At 46.0% G+C, this 19,724-nt stretch overlaps 1 protein-coding gene across 1 annotated transcript in view; it reads left to right on the forward strand.

Moving 5' to 3' along the window:
- LOC129556551 (cilia- and flagella-associated protein 337-like) overlaps positions 1-7,168 on the forward strand; it is a 136,556-nt gene extending 129,388 nt beyond the window's left edge. The window contains 1 exon segment of the mRNA XM_088842823.1: positions 6,961-7,168. Coding sequence (XP_088698949.1) covers positions 6,961-7,168 — 208 coding nt within the window.
- Positions 7,169-19,724: the final 12,556 nt, after the last annotated feature.

Below are 19,724 nucleotides of genomic sequence, written 5' to 3' on the forward strand. Positions count from 1 at the left end.
TTTTCATTTTGTTTAAATAAGTTTATGATCACAATAAAATGTACAACTGGCATTCGCGAGTTTGGGAGCAAACACAGCTGATTCTTGTTAAGTACACGACTCAACCCCCAGCCTTTGGGAGCAGAAGTGCCATCTAGCAGACGTGAGTGTCTAGAGCATTCTGCAGGCATTTGGCAGGGTGTTTACAGAGTCAGTCAGTCCATCAGTTCAGTCAGCAGAGTGTCCGCCACACGTGATGCCCTGAGCAGCAAGGAGTCCCTAGAAATCAGGTTGGTGCTTTCCTTGGAGAGCTTGGCCACAGCACGGAGGCCAGGGGGAGCACGTGGGAGGAGGAAGGTGGTGTCACCTCCCCTGCATCGCCTCCGCCTGAGGGCAGCCCACCCTCCTCCAACAGCACCAGTCTTATTCAGTGCTGACCACCGTCTAGAGTCTTCCACCAGGTCCATAACTGACAGCAGAGTGGAGAACTGCTACAGGACTTGGCTTCATTCTCCCAGGCTTCTGAGGATGTCCTCCTGTTTATCCTTAATTTTATTTTTGCATTGGAGTATAGCTAGTTAATAAACAGTGTTGTGATAGTTTCAAGTGAACAGCAAAGGGACTCAGTCATACAGGTATCCATTCTTCCCTAAGCTCCCCTCCCATCCAGATTGCCGCATAACATCGAGCAGATTTCCTTGTGCTATACAGTCGATCCTTATTGGTTACCCATTTTATTTTACTTCATTTTGGTTTTTGATTTTCATTTATTTTTGGCTGGACTGGGTCTTTGTTGTTATGCGCGGGCTTTTTTCTAGTTGTGGCAAGTCAGGGCTACTCTCTAACGGTGCATGGGCTTCTCACTGAGGTGGCTTCTCTTACTGCAGAGCACGGGCTCTAGGGTGTACAGGCTTCAGTAACTGTGTCATGTGGGCTCAGGAGTTGCAGCTCCCAGGCTCTAGAGCACAGGCTCAATAGTTGTGGCTCACAGAATTAACTGCTCCGTGACATGTGGGATCTTCCTGGATAAGGGATTGAACCCAAGTCTCCTGCATTGGCAGGCAGATTCTTTACACTGAACCACCAGGGAAGCCCCTGGTTATCCATTTTAAATACAGCAGTGTCTACATGTCCATCCCAAACTACCTAACTATCCCTGCCTCCCATCCTTCCCCTCGGCAATCGTAAGATCATTCTCAACGTCTATGTGGTACATACTCCTTGTTACCTCCATCTACAGATGAGGAAATCAAGCCTTAGGGACAAATTGTGATTTGCCTAAAGTCAAACCACTGGTCAGTGGGAAGGCAGGAACATGGTCCCACCATCTGTCCACTCCCCCACAGTGAAAGGACCAGGCCTTGGAGAAGGGCTTCTGTATGAGCATAGGAGAGAAGGAAGTAGAAGCTGTTGGCAATGGGCAGATTACTGTGGAATGAGGACTCCTCCCCAGAGGGTGGGCCCGAGTGATGGCGTCACTGTTACTCCTGAGACACACTGGGGCTGGGGTTCCTAGAGCGAACAGGAGTAGAAAGGTGTCTGGGAGTAGGCACTTTCCAGGCTACTCAGGGTGCAGTGAGGCCAGGAGAGGCAGACGGGGAGACCACCTCCACAAACACACACCAGGAGGCGAGTGGGTGACGGGAAGTGTGCCTGGAACTCAGGGCTGGAGACACCACTGGGCTCCCCAGGAAGCAGTGGGTGCTGACAGAGCAGGGTTGAGGGAAAGGCCGGAGAATCGGTGAGCGGATGGAGTTGTGCCTTAGAGACAAACTCTGTGCTGGTTAAGAGTCCCCATGCTCCTGATGGGTCAGTTCAGTTCAGTTCAGTTCAGTCGCCCAGTCGTGTCCGACTCTCTGTGACCCCATCACAGCACGCCAGGCCTCCCTGTTCATCACCAACTCCTGGAGTTCACTCAAACTCATGTCCACAGAGTCGGTGATGCCATCCAACCATCTCATTCTCTGTCGTCCCCTTCTCCTACTGCCCCCAACCTTTCCCAGCATCAGAGTCTTTTCCAGTGAGTCAACTCGTCGCATGAGGTGGCCAAAGTATTGCAGTTTCAGCTTTAGCATCAGTCCTTCCAATGAATACCCAGGATTGATCTCCTTTAGAATGGACTGGTTGGATCTCCTTGCAGTCCAAGGGACTCTCAAGAGTCTTCTCCAACACCACAGTTCAAAAGCATCAATTTTTCAGCAATCAGCTTTCTTCACAGTCCAACTCTCACATCCATACATGACCACGGGAAAAACCATAGCCTTGACTAGACGGACCTTGGTTGGCAAAGTAATCTCTCTGCTTTTTAATAGACTATCTAGGTTGGTCATAACTTTCCTTCCAAGGAGTAAGCGTCTTTTAATTTCCTGGCTGCAATCAGCATCTGCAGTGATTTTGGAGCCCCAAAAAATAAAGTCTGACACTGTTTCCACTGTGTTTCCATCTATTTCCCATGAAGTGATGGGACCAGATGCCATGATCTTTGTTTTCTGAATGTTGAGCTTCAAGCCAACCTTTTCACTCTCCTCTTTCACTTTCATCAAGAGGCTTTTGAGTTCCTCTTCACTTTCTGCCATAAGGGTCGTGTCAGAAGGCACTGGCAAGCCACTCCAGTACTCTTGCCTAGAAAATCCCATGGATGGAGGAGCCTGGTAGCCTGCAGTCCATGGGGTTGCTAAGGGTAGGACATGACTGAGCGAGTTCACTTCCACTTTTCACTTTCACACATTGGAGAAGGAAATGGCAACCCACTCCAGCGTTCTTGCCGGGAGAATCCCAGGGACGGGGGAGCCTGGTGGGCTTCCGTCTATGGGGTCACACAGAGTCGGACACGACTGAAGTGACTTAGCAGCAGCAGCAGCAGCATCTGCATATCTGAGGTTATTGATATTTCTCCCGGCAATCTTGATTCCAGCTTGTGCTTCTTCCAGCCCAGCATTCCTCATGATGTACTCTGCATATAAGTTAAATAAGCAAGGTGACAAGATACAACCTTGACGTACTCCTTTTCCTATTTGGAACCAATCTGTTGTTCCATGTACAGTCCTGACTGTTGCTTCCTGACCTGCATACAGGTTTCTCAAGAGGCAGGTCAGGTGGTCTGGTATTCCCATCTCTTTCAGAATGTTCCACAGTTTATTGTGATCCACACAGTCAAAGGCTTTGGCATAGTCAATGAAGCAGAAATAGATGTTTTCCTGGAACTCTCTTGCTTTCTCCATGATCCAGCGGATGTTGGCAATTTGATCTCTGGTGCCTCTGCCTTTTCTAAAACCTGCCTGAACATCTGGAAGTTCACAGTTCACATACTGCTGAAGCCTGGCTTGGAGAATTTTGAGCATGATTTTACTAGCGTGTGAGATGAGTGCAATTGTGCGGTAGTTTGAGCATTCTTTGGCATTGCCTTTCTTTGGGATTGGAATGAAGACTGACTTTTTCCAGTCCTGTGGCCACTGCTGAGTTTTCCAAATCTGCTGGCATATTGAGTGCAACACTTTCACAGCATCATCTTTCAGGATTTGAAACAGCTCAACTGGAATTCCATCACCTCCACTAGCTTTGTTCGTAGTGATGCTTTCTAAGGCCCACTTGACTTCACATTCCAAGATGTCTGTGGCTCTAGGTCAGCGATCACGTTATCGTGACTATCTTGGTCGTGAAGATCTTTTTTGTACAGTTCTTCTGTGTATTCTTGCCACCTCTTCTTAATATCTTCTGCTTCTGTTAGGTCCATAACATTTCTGTCCTTTATTGAGCCCATCTTTGCATGAAATATTCCCTTGGAATCTCTAATTTTCTTGTTTTTCCTATTCTGTTGTTTTCCTCTATTTCTTTGCATTGATTACTGAGGAAGGCTTTCTTATCTCTCCTTGCTATTCTTTGGAACTCTGCATTCAGATGCTTATATCTTTCCTTTTCTCCTTTGCTTTTCGCTTCTCTTCTTTTCACAGCTATTTGTAAGACCTCCTCAGACAGCCATTTTGCTTTTTTGCATTTCTTTTCCATGGGGATGGTCTTGGTCCCTGTCTCCTGTACAATGTCACGAACCTCCGTCCAGTGTTCTTCAGGCACTCTATCTATCAGATCTGGTCCCTTAAATCTATTTCTCACTTCCACTGTATAATTATAAGGCATTTGATTTAGGTCATATCTGAATGGTCTAGTGGTTTTCCCTACATTCTTCAATTTAAGTCTGAATTTGGCAATAAGGAGTTCATGATCTGAGCCACAGTCAGCTCCTGGTCTTGTTTTTGCTAACTGTATACAGCTTCTCCATCTTTGGCTGCAAAGAATATAATCGATCTGATTTCGGTGTTGACCATCTGGTGATGTTCATGTGTAGCGTCTTCTCTTGTGTTGTTGGAAAAGGGTGTTTGCTATGACCAGTGCGTTCTCTTGGCAAAACTCTATTAGCCTTTGCCCTGCTTCATTCCGTGCTCCAAGGCCAAATTTGCCTGTTACTCCAGGTGTTTCTTGACTTCCGACTTTTGCATTCCAGTCCCCTATAATGAAAAGGACATCTTTTTTGGGTGTTAGTTCTAAAAGGTCTTGTAGGTCTTCATAGAACTGTTCAACTTCGGCTTCTTCAGCGTTACTGGTTGGGGCATAGGCCTGGATTACTGTAATATTGAATAGTTTGCCTTGCAAATGAACAGAAATCATTCTGTCGTTTTTAAGATTGCATCCAAGTACTGCATTTCGGACTCTGTTGACCATGATGGCTACTCCATTTCTTCTAAGGGATTCCTGCCCACAGTAGTAGATATAATGGTCATCTGAGTTAAATTCACCCATTCCAGTCCATTTCAGTTCACTGATTCCTAGAATGTGTATGTTCACTCTTGCCATCTCCTGTTTGACCACTGCCAATTTGCCTTGATTCATGGACCTAACATTCCAGGTTCCTATGCAATATTGCTCTTTACAGCACCGGACCTTGCTTCTATCACCAGTCACATCCACAACTGGGTATTGGTTTTGCTTTTGCTCCATCCCTTCATTCCTTCTAGAGTTATTTCTCCACTGACCTCCAGTAGCATACTGGGCACCTACCGACCTGGGGAATTCCTCATTCAGTATCCTATCATTTTGCCCTTTGATACTGTTCATGGGGTTCTCAAGGCAAGTATACTGAAGTGGTTTGCCATTCCCTTCTCCAGGGGACCACATTCGGCTGTGGTCCATGTGATCAGATCGACTAGTTTCCTGTGATTATGATTTCAGTGTGTCTGCCCTCTGGTGCCCCCTCACAATACCTACCGTCTTATTTGGGTTTCTCTTACCTTGGGCATGGGATATCTCTTCACAGCTGCTCCAAGAAAGCGCAGCCGCTGCACCTTACCTTGGATGAGGGGTATCTCCTCAAGGCCTCCCCTCCTGACTTTGAACGTGGAGTAGCTCCTCTCTGCCCTCCTGCGCCCGCGCAGCCACCGCCCATTGGACGTGGGGCAGCTCCTCTCGGCCGCTGGCCCTGGCCTCAGGCGTCGGGTAGCTCCTCACAGCCGCGCCTCTTTGCGTGGTTGATTGCGCCGGGGCCGGCGTCTCTCGCGTCTGCGTCGCTGGGGCCGGCGTCTCTCCCTGATGGGTCAGTTCAGTTCAGTCGCTCAGTCGTGCCCGACTCTCCGCGACCCCATGAATCACAGCACGCCAGGCCTCCCTGTCCATCACCAACTCCCGGATGGGTCAAGTATGTGCTAATTTGGTCTCAAAGTTTGTGGGAAATTGTCAGTGAATATTTTAGGAATAGTGTGTTCAGCATTCACTCTGCACTGTCCGTTGTGCTCCGCTCTGCTCTCCCAGGCACGGGGTTGTGATGGGACCCTGGGATATAGCCAGGAATGCAGAGGAGACTGTGCCCTGAGATCTATGCTCGGGAGCACAGAGGCGGCTCTGCGCTCCGCCCCTCCTCTGCCTGGATCCCCCTGAAGGCGGGTGCAAAGCATTGTGGGAGCAACAGTGGCAGGGGTCGAAAAGGCCTCCTGGAAGAAAGGAGTTCACACCCAGACCCTGAAGACAGGTAGGATGTAGCCATTCCAAAGGAAACCTTAAGAGAAGGAAGAGCGGCTACAGCACAGATGCACCATGTGCTCAGGGAGATAGGCCAGTTACAGAAGGACACATGCTGTGCAATTCCACTTACACAAGGTTTCTAGAGTGGCCAAACTCACAGAAAGTGAACAAGTGGAATGGTGGTTGCCAGGGGCTGGTGGGGAGGAGAAGGGCGGATTCCTTTTTACTGAGTTACAGAGTTTCAGTTTTGCAAGATGACAAGTGTTCCAGAGAGGGACAGTGGTGATGGTTGCATGACAACGTGAAAGCACTTAATGCCACAGAGCTGTGCACTTAAGGTGGCTAAGATGGTACATTTTATGTTCTGTGTTGTGTTACTCGCTCAGTCATGTCCTACTCTGCAACCCCATGGACTATGGCCCACCAGGCTCCTCTGTCCATGGGATTCTTCAGGCAAGAATACTGGACTGGGTTGCCAATTCCTTCTCCAAGGTATCTTCCCACCCCAGGGATCGAATCTGGGTCTCCTGCATTGGAGGTAGATAGTTTTACCATCTGAGCCACCAGGGAAGCATATTTTGCTCCAGTTAAAAATTAGAGAGAGAGAAATAAAGGATGAGCATGAGGCCAGGCCCCAGGCAAGGCAGAAAGGGGAGCTTCTGGGAGCTCTGAGTTTGGTTGGCACAGAGCTGGGCGAAGGTGACGGTGGCAGGGACCTGGACATGAAAGGAAGGTGTTTGAGGGGCAGACGTAGATGGCTTTTTGATGTGTTCAGAGATCAACAGGAGGAAAGACCTGGTGATGGGAGGGTCAAGTAGAAAAAAATCAGTGTTTACATGTCTTTGCAAGTGGACAGCATGCTTTGATGATGGGGCCCATGGTGCTCGACCCAGGGCTTACATGGAAGCAGGGGGCAGCAGTGAGCCCCCAGGTGCCTCAGGAATCTGCACTCACCTGCTTCTTTTCCTCCAGGCCGCCCTTGGAGCAGAGCAAGCCTCCCCGGGTCACACCTGTGCTGGGGACCCCCAGCATCTACCAGAGCCTCTGGTGCCACCAGGTCCCCTGCCTATCAGCGCTCCCAGAGAAGCCAGATTTGTCCATCTTTGGCGCAGATTTATTTAACTTAGATTTTCTTACACAAGAAAAAGAAGGAAGTGAAGCTGCCCAGAAAGAGTACTGATCACATAGCAGTTTCCTCGTTTGAGTTCTGAAGAAACCAGCCTGCTGTTTTCTTTCCTTGGCAAATTCTTCTTCCCCGGTTAATCAAGAAGTCTGACTGAGATTAAACTTTGCCCGACAGGGGCCTAAAAAGAACAAAACAAGAAATGATTTCAGCCAACATGGGCCTTTCCCCAAAGCAATTAGAGCTTGGATTTAAGCAAACAAATAAGATTCAAGGTTTTTCTTCCTCAGAAGCCATTATTCCATGGAGTGAAGATTGCCCAGGACAGATGGGTCCTGAAACAGCTCCCCTAGAACCCCGAATATCACAACAGCAGTTGCCCACGGCTGGGCTGAGGACAGCAGGAGAGAGAAGGGAGGTGTTGATTAAAAAAAGTAAATAACAGCTTTGAAAGCCTGCTTTGTACCAGGCAAACCTTGGTTAAGATCTTAGATGGATCATCTCACTCACTCCTAATAGCACTTCCAGGAACGGATGCTGTTATTGTCCCATTTTTCCAACAGGGACACTGAGGCTCCAGGAAGCAAAGTGATTTGCCAGTGGTTCACAGTCAAGTAAATGATACAAGGAAATCAGAGCCCAGGCTCCTGACTATCAACAACAGTGACTCTTCGAGAAGAGGGAATAACATCAGAGGGCCAATGGTTCTCTCCTTTCCAAGCATGGCCCTAGAGCAGTCACTTCAGAGCTGTAAGCCATCTCAAAAATAGTAGAAAAAGAACAACAACACAGCTGCTGCCGGTTCCAGAGCACTTACAATGCTGATCTCTTCATGGACATCATTTAATCCTCAAAGCCGCCTGGAGAGGGAATGTCCGCCCTTTACAGATGAGAAAATCAGTACTCAGAGAAATTAAATATTTTGCCCAAGACCATACAGCAAAGGCATAAAAGCCCTCAAAATTCAAACCTAAGTTTGGCCCCAAACAGTTGATTACTAATCTCTACCTCTGATTTAGAGCCATCATTTTACAAAGACCTTGTGGCAAAGAGAGCCCACAACTGCACAGCTGGGTAGTCTCCTGCCCCCCTCCCCCAATCCAGCATGTTCTAGGACCAACTCACCCGCCTTGGGTCAGTCCATGACCTTATCCTTCTCAGAGGGGCAGGACAGTGCTGTCCTAGCCAGGCCCATTTCATGGACCTGGGTTCTACAGGACCAAGGAGAAGCGTCCCCCCAGAGCCTGCACCCCCTTCTAGACCATGCTGCAGATCCTGGAACTCGAGATCTCATGCCCAGGTGGCCCTGAGTCCATGTTCAGAGCCTGAGCCACTTCCCTGGAACCTGTCATCCACAGAGGACCACATGGTCCCAGGCTCTCAAGGTGGCTGAGGGATGGTGTTTGCTGGGTGCAGACAGATATTGGACATTCTGGCTGGGGGTGCCAGCATATTCATGCTGAGGTCCTCTGGATGCACGGAGAAGGAGGGCCAGCCAAGGGCTGGGAGCCAGGGGCCAGCTGTCCCTGCATTGCCATATCTGCCATGGAACTATGAGGACCCCAAGAATTCTACATCCAAGCTGGCCTTCCGGGGCTTCACGGAATGGCCAAGGTAGAAAGACCAAACACTCGACATGTGTTAAATATTTTATTTCACAGTTTGTTAACTTGTTAGTTTTTAAACTTAACGTTTAAAAACTGGGTCTCCATCTGTACTCTTATCCTGGATCCCCCAAATACTAGGGGCGAGACTGCCTTGACTTCCTGTTCATTTATCGGATTCCTCTAACCCCACACTTCAAGACCCCAGGGACTTCAATCCTCCTTGACAGACCATCCTTGCCAAGACGACTGCATCCTCACTGGGCACGTTTTAGGAGTCCCAGCCCTGCCTCCACCCCCACCGTGACTGACAGTTCACATGTGTCTGAATTGCCAGCTGCTCTGCTACCAAGTTAAATTGCCTGATTTCCCCCAGGATCTTTCTGACCCAACCAGCCAGGAACCCAGAGCTGGGCCCCTCCAGCTGCTGCTTGTGGAGAACCTTCACATCAGTGAGGACTTACCCACGAGGAAATCCAAGCTAAACAAACTTAGGCAAAAAAGAAATGTATTGACTCCTAGAACTTCAGGAAAAACTATGACCAGGAATTTAAAAACCCCATCAGGACTGTCCTTCCAGCTCTCGCCCCTGTAGTGTTGCCTGTCTTCTCTCTGCAAACCAGTTCCCTCCACGTTGCAGGAAACAGGGCCACAACAACCTCCAGGTTTAACCTGCAGCCTTAGCTTCACAAAGTTCTCTCAGGTTCCAAGTCCCAGATTCCTAGCAAAGGCGCTTGCTGGCAGATCCCCAGGTCTGCACTTGCTTCAGCCTAGGCAACTGAAGTCTGGGGCTGGTTCCTTTAGAATGGCTCTTCTGGGGCTGCCCCGGTGGTTCAGCAGTTAAGACTTGGAGCTTCCAATGCAGGAAACAAGGGTTCAATCCCTGGTCAGGGAATTAAGATCCCACATGCCACTGGGCAAAAAAAAAAAAAAGAGCCATGGGGATGAAAAGGCCCTGTGGTCACTGTTACAGAAAGAAAAGAAGAAGACATTGGGTACACAGACAGTCCTCTGCATGACCCTTAAAGTCTAAGATCAAGTCACACTGTCTCAGACTTTGAGACCATTTCTATCTGCCTACCGCTTCTCTCCCCATCCCCCTTGCCCTGCTTTTCCTTCCTTCCTTCCGGACCTGGGTTTGAATCCTGAGTTTTCTCCTTCACACTGAATCCAGGCTCCAGAGACACAGAGGGGACACCGTCCCAGCTCTGGCATCAACTCGCTAATGGGCCAGAGCAAATTATGACTTCCTTCTGCCTTAATTTCTTCAGCTGCTAAAAGGGAGTGGAGGAGCAGACAGTTTTCCCCACTCTTTCTCTAGATTTTTGAGCAATCAGCCTAACTTGTCCAGACCTCTTTTTCCACCCTACTTTTCATAAACCTTTAAACTGGATTTCTATTTTAATGAAATATTCATTTTTAATCCTTGATTTTTAAACCAAAGCATTTAGAGTTTAATCCCTGGGGTCCTAGCCTGCCTGCCTGGTACTGTTTTCAACTGAGAGCTCAGCGTTAACGTTGTTTCGCTGAGGGCTGTGTTGCCTCTCTTAACTAACCCCATGAGGAAATAACGCCATTATACAAAGTCAACAGTGTTCAGAGGGAAACCCATCTTATAAATCAAGCCGAACAGGATTCCAGATACTTCCAGGTGCCGCTTCCAATTGGTCTGGCCTTGTTGGAAGAGAACAGGGCGAAGTCATGAAACAAAGGAGTGAACATCTGACTTTTCTCTGTCCTGGCTCCTGAGTGGGGTCTTGCCTCCTCCTCCCACGATCCAACCCTGAGTTTGTGAGCCTGACGGCCCTGGTGTGAGTGACCTGCCATCAGTGATGAAGTCTAGTCAGGATCCTGGTCGCTAATCAGTGGTATCATAGGATTAGACTGTCTTGTCTCCTCTTGTCTGGACAACCCAAAGGAGCACTTCTTGGCTGAGCCTCAGGACACAAGCTGTTTGTTTTTTCTACCCCTATTTGGTAGAAAATAGGGGCCCATCAGGACTTGCCTGGAGGTCAAGTGCAGCACGGGTTTGATCTCTGTAGTTTATCATACCTTTCTGGACCTCCCATCCTGAAACTCACCCATCAGCTTCCTCTCTTCCTTCTACCTCCTATTCGTAGACTCTCATGACGAATGATGCCATCTATGTGCATCTTTATGACAATCAGAGATGTTACTAGCTTAATTTTCCTAGACAAAACCAAAGCAAGCACATTGTATCCGGGAGATGTCTCTTTGGTGAAGCACAGGTAGGAAGACATTGCAAGAAAGATACAGGCAATATTTTTTTCATTCATGGTGGAGCACTGTATGGACTAAATCATGGCCAGCCTCAGATAACAAGTTCCAATTCCCGGAAGTTGTGAATGTGACCTTATTGGGAAATAAGTCTTTGCATGTGTGATTAAATTCAGGATCATGGGATGAGTTTACTAAGTATTTTCCAGGTGGGTTCCAAAGGCCATTGCCAGGGTTCGTATGAGAGGCAAAGGGAGATCACAGGGACACAAAAGGGAAAAGGTGAGGGAGAAACAGAGGAAGATGGGAACACAAGCCAAGGAATGTCTGGAGCCACCAGAGGCTGGAGGAGGAAAGGGAAGATTCTGCCCTTGGAGGGAACCTGGACCTACCAACAACTTGATTTGAGACTTCAGGCTTCCAAATCTGTAGGAGAATAAATCTCTGTTGTTCTAAGCCACACAGTTTGCGTTTACTGGTTACACCAGCCTCGGGAAATGAATACAGACTCCAAGGTTTCTAGAATGGGACATGGTTTTCCTTCTCAAGAATGTGAAAGGGACTTCCCTGGTGGTCCAGTGGCTAAACCTCCATGCTCCCAAAGCAGGGAGCTGAGGTTCAATCCTTGTTGGGAAACTAGATCCCACATGCCATAACTAAAAAAAAAAAAAATTCCTGTGTGCTGCAACTAAGACCTGGCACAGCCAAATAAATATTTTTTAATAAAACAGAAGGAAAAGAATGTGGTGTCTGGCCAGCACCTGTTATTATTTCATTTATTCCTTTAGTTAACATTTCACCTATGCATCAGGCTGTACCCTAAGCTCTGGAGGACATGCCTAGTGTAAGAAACTCTCTTCCTGTCTCAGGAGCACACAGCGCGTTGGGAGAGAGAAATGTGAAGAGATCACTGTTGTTGCTGTTTGGTTGCTCAGTCATGCCTGACCCTTTGTAGCCTGATGGACTGCAGCACACCAGCAGGGCTCCTTTGTCCGGCACTGTCTCCTGGAGTTTGCTCAGATTCATGTCCGTTGAGTCAGGAGCAGACACAAAGGGAACTCCCCAGGGAGAGTTAAGGGATGTTGGCAGGAGGTTTGGCCAGGATTCCTGGGGAGAGAGAGGTCTAGGGAGGGGGTAAAGGCGTCTGGCTGTGGGAGGTGGGGCCAGTGGGCTGTGTGTGTGTGTTTTTTCTTCTGGGAGCCGCAGACCCTGTTCTGAGAAGTGACCCCCACACCCCACCCACCGCTTACAGGGCAGTGGCCAAGCTCTTACAGAGCCCACCCCGGGCATATTTGGTCTCCAGGAGGGTCCCCATCACAAGTATTCTCTGGACTCTTTGACACAGGGAGGTGTGTGTCTGCTGGGGGCTTCCCATCCCGCCCAGGAAGCAAGACTTCAGCAAGCACAGTGGGGAAGGGCAGGGGGCTTCGTGTTCTGTGTTTTGCAAGCTCTTTAATGATGCGCCATCAAACCTGGAGGCCTGCTTCAGTGTGGTGAAGGCAACGGCCCCTCCAGAGGACCCAGGGCTTCCGGGCAGAGAGAAATTCCAGGAAGACAAGCACTCCTGGTGAACGTGACCAGAACACATTAGCTGTGCGGGGGACGTGTGTAGACCAGTTATGTGCAGGACACACACGTATGTTCCATTAAAACAATAGCAATTGTCAAGCAGAGATCTTCCATTCTAAATAATTTTTAAAATTTTTATTTTATATGGAGTATAGTTGGTTAACAATGTTGTGTTGGTTTCAGGTGTACAGCAAAGTGATTCAGTCATACAAGGATCTATTATTTTTCAAATTCTTTTCCCATATAGGTTATTATAGAATACTGAGCAGAGTTCCCTGTGCTATACAGTAAGTCTTTGTTGGTCTAGATCTTATTTTTGTGGCTGTTAAGCATTGGGACTGTTTATGCCTGGTCATATATTGTGTCCTAGTGGAAGAAAGTTTATGACCCTATCACTGGATCAACCCAGTGGGTTTTATAAAGATGTAATTTAACAAGTACATTCTACAAATTTTATATGAACCTTTTGGTTGATGAGTCACATTTAATGCTGCTTTTTTCTATTTAAAGTGGATACAAGTACTAACAACAATTATTTGATAAAGAGCCATCTGCTAGTTCTTCTAATAAAGCTATCCTTTAGGCAAAATGTTTACATATAGTATTGCTATTTTTGCTGTTGTTTAGTTGCTAAGTCGTGTCTGACTCTTTGCAACCCCATGGTCTGTAGCCATGGTCTATAGCAAGGCTCCTCTGTCCATTGGATTTCCCAGGCAAGAATACTAGTGTGGGTTGCCATTTCCTCCTCCGGGGATCAAACCTGCATCTCCTGCTTGGCAGGCAGTTTCTTTACCACTGAGTCACCTATATATAGTATTGCTATAAAATACCCCAAATCCTGAAACAAAACTGGTTTCATTTTTAAAAAGTGTTGAGCAGATTATGACAACCAAATGAAGCAAATAATCCTTGACTGTACCTTGAATCCAAAAAAATAGTTGTAAAGGACATTTGGGGGACATTGGACCTGATAATACTATCATGCCCACGAGAGGGTCGTGAGACTTGAAACTGGACTTGCCGCTGGGAAGACAAGGTCCCTGTGCTAAGAAGCTTTGTGGTGAAGTTGTTGGGGTGTGTCTTGCAGTGACTGGTCCTGTGTTCAGTGCACTAAGCTTTCAACTTTTCTACATTAAAAGGTGGAGCGTTAAAAAAAAAAAAAAAGAACGCTATTCTGGGACTGTTGTCATTTGAAGGGAAAAGAAGATTATGAAAGCAACTCTTGCAGAGAAGTTTTTTATGTTAATAGACAATCGACCAATTCTGAGAATCACCACATCTTTGGAACTGGGAAGATGTTGTCCCCTATTTATGGACTGTCAAGTCGGCAAGATTCCCCAGAGACATCTATGACCCCCCCCCCATCTGGCTTTCCGAACATTCCCTGGCCTGGAAGTGGTTAGCAGAGAGGTGGCCCTGGGCAGTGAAAGCAGATGCTGCGTTGCACTAAACCCATAGTGAGTGGCTGGTTGGTTCACTGAGCATGAAGAAAGGCGTGAGCTGACTGCCTATGTCATTTAAAAAGCCACACTTTCCACAGAAAACATGAAAGGGAAGAATTTTTTTAAAAAACTGGTGTGTTTGTGTGTGTGCAGTGGTGGGAGGTGAGGAGTAAATAGGATATACACTGACCATGGAGAAGAAAACTACCAAGGGCCAGACAGGAGACAGAGCCCTCTGGTCATCGCTACAGTAACCTTCACTGGGTGTCTGCCCTGCGTCAACATCACCAGTTAAAGACGCTGACTCCTTGGAAGAAAAGCTATGACCAACCTAGACAGCATATTAAAAAGCAGAGACATTACTTTACCAACAAAGGTCCGTCTAGTGAAAGCTATGGTTTCTCCAGTAGTCATGTATGGATGTGAGAGTTGGACTATAAAGAAAGCTGAGGACTGAAGAATTGATGCTTTTGAACTGTGGTGTTGGAGAAGACTCTTGAGAGTCCCTTGGACTGCAAGGAGATCCAACCGATCAATCCTAAAGGAGATCAGTCCTGAATATTCATTGGAAGGACTGATGCTGAAGCTGAAACTCCAATACTTTGGCCACCTGATGAGAAGAACCCACTCATTGGAAAAGACCCTGATGCTGGGAAAGATTGAAGGTGGGAGGAGAAGGGGACGACAGAGGATGAGATGGTTGGATGGCACCACTGACTCGATGGAGATGAGTTTGAGCAAGCTCCTGGAGTTAGTGATGGACAGGGAGGCCTGGCGTGCAGCAGTCTACAGGGTCACAAATAGTCGGACACAACTGAGCGACTGAATTGAACTGAACATCACCAAACACTTCTCTCCTTTGATCCTCATAACCACTTCATGGAGAGACAAACCCATCTCACAGAGGAAACTGCCTGGGGAAAACCAATGCCAAGGCTGTGCTGAGTGTAAAAAGTGGAGCCAGAACATAAAGCAATGAGTGCTTGATGAAAAAGCCACACAAGCACTTACTTTACCATCCAGTGTGTTAGTCTCTGAGTCATGTCCAACTCTCTGCAACCCCATGGACTGTAGTCCATCAGGCTCCTCTGTCCATGGAATTCTCCAGGCAAGAATACTGGAGTGGGTCACCATTTCCTTCTCCAGAAGATCTCCCAAACTAGGGATCGAACTTGGGTCTCCCGCATTGTGGACAGATTTTTAACCATTTGAGCCACTGTTCAGTTCAGTTCGGTCATGTCCGACTCTTTGCGACCCCATGGACTGCCAGGCTTCCCTGTCCATCACCAACTCCCAGAGCTTGCTCAAACTCATGTTCATCATGTCAGTGACGCCATCCAACCATCTCATCCTCTGTCATCCCCTTTTCTTCCTGCCTTCAATCTTTCCCAGCATCAGGGTCTTTTCCAATGAGTGGGTTCTTCTCATCAGGTGGCCAAAGTATTGGAGTTTCAGCTTCAGCATCAGTCCTTCCAATGAATATTCAGGACTGATTTCCTTTAGGATTGATTGGTTGGATCTCCTTGCAGTCCAAGGGACTGTCAAGAGTCTTCTCCAACACCACAGTTCAAAAGCATCAATTCTTTGGCTCTCAGCTTTCTATATAGTCCAACTCTCATATCCACACACGACTACTGGAGAAACCATAGCTTTCACTAGACGGACCTTTGTTGGTAAAGTAATATCTCTGCTTTTTGATATGCTATCTAGGTTGGTCATATTTTTCTTCCAAGGAGCAAGTGTCTTTTAATTTCATGGCTGGCCGTCACCATCTGCTGTGATTTTGGAGCCCCCCAAAATAAAGTTTCCCCATCTATTTGCCATGAAGTGATGGGACCAGTTGCCATGATCTTTGTTTTCTGAATGTTGAGTTTTAAGCCAACTTTTTCACTCATCTCTTTCACTTTCATCAAGAGGCTCTTTAGTTCTTCTTTGCTTTCTGCCGTAAGGGTGGTGTCATCTGCATATCTGAGGTTGTTGATATTTCTCCCAGCAATCTTGATTCCAGCTTGTGCATCATCCAGCCTGGTATTTCGCATTATGTACTCTACACTAGGGAAGCCCAACTTCCTTCTAACTCAGCTGGAGCCAGGACTCAGTACAGAGGGGATTGTTTCCTGATTCTCTGCACTTTACTTATTTTTAATAATAAAAGACAAAACCACATTTGTAGGAAATGTCTGGGATGGAGGATGTGTTTGCACAGAAGTAGTTGGGATGAGGGGTGGTGAACATCTATAGCCAGTGAGGAAAGGCTAACTACAGAAACACGTAAATGGATAAGCACATCAGTTTATCCTTCGAATACAGCATCAATGATCAGAAAATGAAACTTCTAGTTCTTAGGGCTAAGTTGTCAGTTATCACATAGGACGGCTCACAGTCCAGTGGTCCTTCAGTTCATACATTACAGTCATCTGGGAGACTTTCTTGATGCCTCGTTCCCATCCAGACCAATTCAGTCAGAATCTCTGAGGGTGGGTTTATATTTTTATAAGCCCCTGAGAAATTCTGAAACACAGCCAGTGTTGTGAATTTCTAATACAATGGTCAAAGAAAAGGCAAACTTGTTTCCTGTTCTTCAAAGGAACAATTGCAATTGTCAAACAAAAGCATCAATGAATAATTCCTCGCCTCCTTCTGATGCACTGATATTTTACTTTTGTTTTTCTCTAGGAAAGATTCTGATCTTGATCAGGTTTGAAAACAACAGATTAAGAATATTTATTTGGTAAAGAAAGGCTATAGTGTTTCATATAAGTACGGGGTTGGAAAACCGGGTAGAGTCTGGTGAAAACACAGCAAATCCTAACATCATTGACCTTTATGGGTAATTTCAGAGAAAAGATTTGGAGAACTCACATTTAGAGTCTTCAATGAGGATGACAGTGTGTTTTGACAGTGCTGATCAACTTCTTGGCCTGGATAAGCATATGCTATGATCACTCTACCACCACATACAGAAGAACATGGGCTTTGGAGTCTGCCAGAAGTTCCGATTAACCTTTTACCTTGGTCAGATGATCTTTCACCTCGTTTTCCCACCAATAAAAGAGTTGAGAGAATTATCATGACCCCCGAGGAAGAGCACAGAGAAGGCTCACTAGAATGCATTCAGTAAGTGCCAGTATACTTTCTTCTCTTTGTGTAGGATTTTGAAGTCACTTTCCCTAGAGCACTTTCCCTAGAGCAGAAGTCCTCAAGGGATGGGGTCATTTGTGGTTGTCTCAACAAGGGCTTCCAGTGGGTAGAGGGCAGGGATGCTGTTAAACATGCTTCAGCGTTCAGGGTGGCCCCCACAACAAAGAACTACCCAGCCCATACAAACTACTGTGTATAATAAACAAGCAGAATACATCATACAGCACAGAGAATATAGCCAAAATGTTGCAACCTTAAATGTAGTGTAAGGTGCATGTGTGTTCAGCCATGTCCGACTCTTTGCAACCCCATTGACTGTAGCCTGCCAGGCTCCTCTGTCCATAGGGTTTTTCAGGCAAGAATACTGGAATGAGTTGCCATTTCCTTCTCCAGGGGATCTTCCCCACCCAGGGATCGAATCCACGTCTCCTGCATTGGCAGGCGGATCCTTCACCATGCATCACCTGGGAAGCCCCAGGATAAATGGAGTATAATCTATAAACATTTTGAATCACTATGTTGAACACCTAAAACTAATATTGTAAATCAACTATACTTTAAAAATTCAAGTTAAAAAGCCCACGATGAACAGAATATCCCATTTTTACATAAAAACAAGTTGAGTGTTAAAATTTTTAAAAATTACGCAGATTAAAATATCAATAGGAAAAAAAAACCAATGCCTTACCTAAGTTATCCCTCTCTCAAAATAATGCCATTTATATTGTATATTGGGTTTTTTTTTTTTTCTTTTTGCAGCTTGAGGCAGTTGTAAAATAACTTAATGTAGCTTTTTGCAACTGTGTATTCTATAGTACTTTTTTCATCTGGTGATATTTTAACTGTTAATGTTTATGGCATTGTGCTTTGTACCATTTACTAAATTTAGGAAAAATAAAATGAAAAAATAAATAAATAAAATATCAATAGAGCTGAGGCCTGAAAGACCCTGCCTCAGGGGAATCCACATCAGAGACAGGCTCAGTTTATGTTCTCTAGATTCGGACGAGGAAACGGGGATTCAGAAAAGTTACGCGATCTGCCTAAAAACCACAGTGCTGGAGCCAGTGAGGGTGGGAGCAGCAGTTTGGATTCTTGGATAAAAAGCCAAATCTTCTCCCCCCAAAATGTGCTCTTTCCATTATACCGCCACTAGTCCTTCAGCAGAAAAATTAAGGGGCCCATGTTATACTACAATTCTGGGAAAGTAAAACCACCGGTGACCGGCAAAGCTAAGCTGATCCTCAAGTTTTCAGCATAAAATATAAGCACATGCTTATATTGTCCAAAGACCACATGCAGACTCAAAAATAACTGCACTCAGTTGCTTCAGTTGCGTCCCATGGACTGTAGCCCACCAGGCTCCTCTATCCATGGGATTCTCCAGGCAAGAATACTGAAGTGGGCAGCCATTTCCTGCTCCAGGGGATCTTCCCGACCCAGGGATCGAACCTGAGTCTCTTATGTCTCCTGCATTGGCAGGCAGGTTCTTTACCACTAGTTGTCTTTTAGCAAGCACCCAGGGCTAGTAAAAATTAGACCACAACAAAGCCATCGCACATAGCAATCGCATAGGGAAACTTCCTCATCATCCTGCCCACTAGGAGAAAACGAATCTCTCCAAACATTAAGGCTCAGTGTTCCCCATAAAACTATGAGATGACTGTTTTGTGCTATGATTACATAAAGTAAGATATTCCTCCACAGCAAACATAAGCAAGACAGAAGCCTGCATCTAAATTGACAAGTGGTTAATATCGAAAAAATTTCTCAAAAGCTGCTGATAAAAGTGAGTGGTCGTTGATCATGTTAACTGTGAAATTTATTTTTACTTTCAGAAAGTAACTGTCCACAAGCTACTTCATAGAGGGGTATATTACATTTCTTTTTGATAAGGAATCAAGGACAATGGAAATCAAGTCAGTTTTGGGGACATTACCCAAGAAAGCAAGTTAATCGTGGCTTTCCCAGGGTTCAAGATGAACCAGACTCAACATTCAAAGTTCAACTACCAGAAAGACAAGACGTTTTCAGAAACAGTCCTAAAGTGACAATCTAAAGGAAAATTATAAATCTACTCCTTTGTTAAACAGAACATTTATCCAAACTGATCTAGGTCCTGGGGATTCTAGGTGATTACTAAGTATCAAATTAACAAGTACTCAAAATAGTCAATGCATCAATGTGTTCTCCCCACAGCCAAAAATGTGGTTCTGAGGTCTGCAAACTGTAGCAAGTTGAGCCATTTTTTTTAGATTCTGCTTCATATTTACAGAAAAGTGACCTATAGAAAATTTCTGACCATTTACACAGGGTAGCTACTTTCTCCATTATCACCAGGTGCAATTTGGGGATAGATAGAAGGGAAAAAAAGCTTTTCCATTCATACTTTAAAAAAATCTTTTTTATGAGCTTCCTGATTGTACACAGAGAATTGTGTTCACCTCTCAATGGGTAAATGTATACCCACTGAATGTATGTTACCATGCATTAAGAGAACATAAGAAAAACCATGGAAACCCATAGATTACACATTAATGTAAGGTTCCAGATGGCAAAACTTAAGATATTACAAAGCGGTAAAATGTTTAACTACCTGGCAAATGGTTAAGATCCTTA

This window comes from Moschus berezovskii, chromosome 13 (genome assembly GCF_049115385.1).
Source record: "Moschus berezovskii isolate FMDL1 chromosome 13, NW_MosBer_1.0, whole genome shotgun sequence".
Taxonomy (NCBI): Eukaryota; Metazoa; Chordata; class Mammalia; order Artiodactyla; family Moschidae; genus Moschus; species Moschus berezovskii.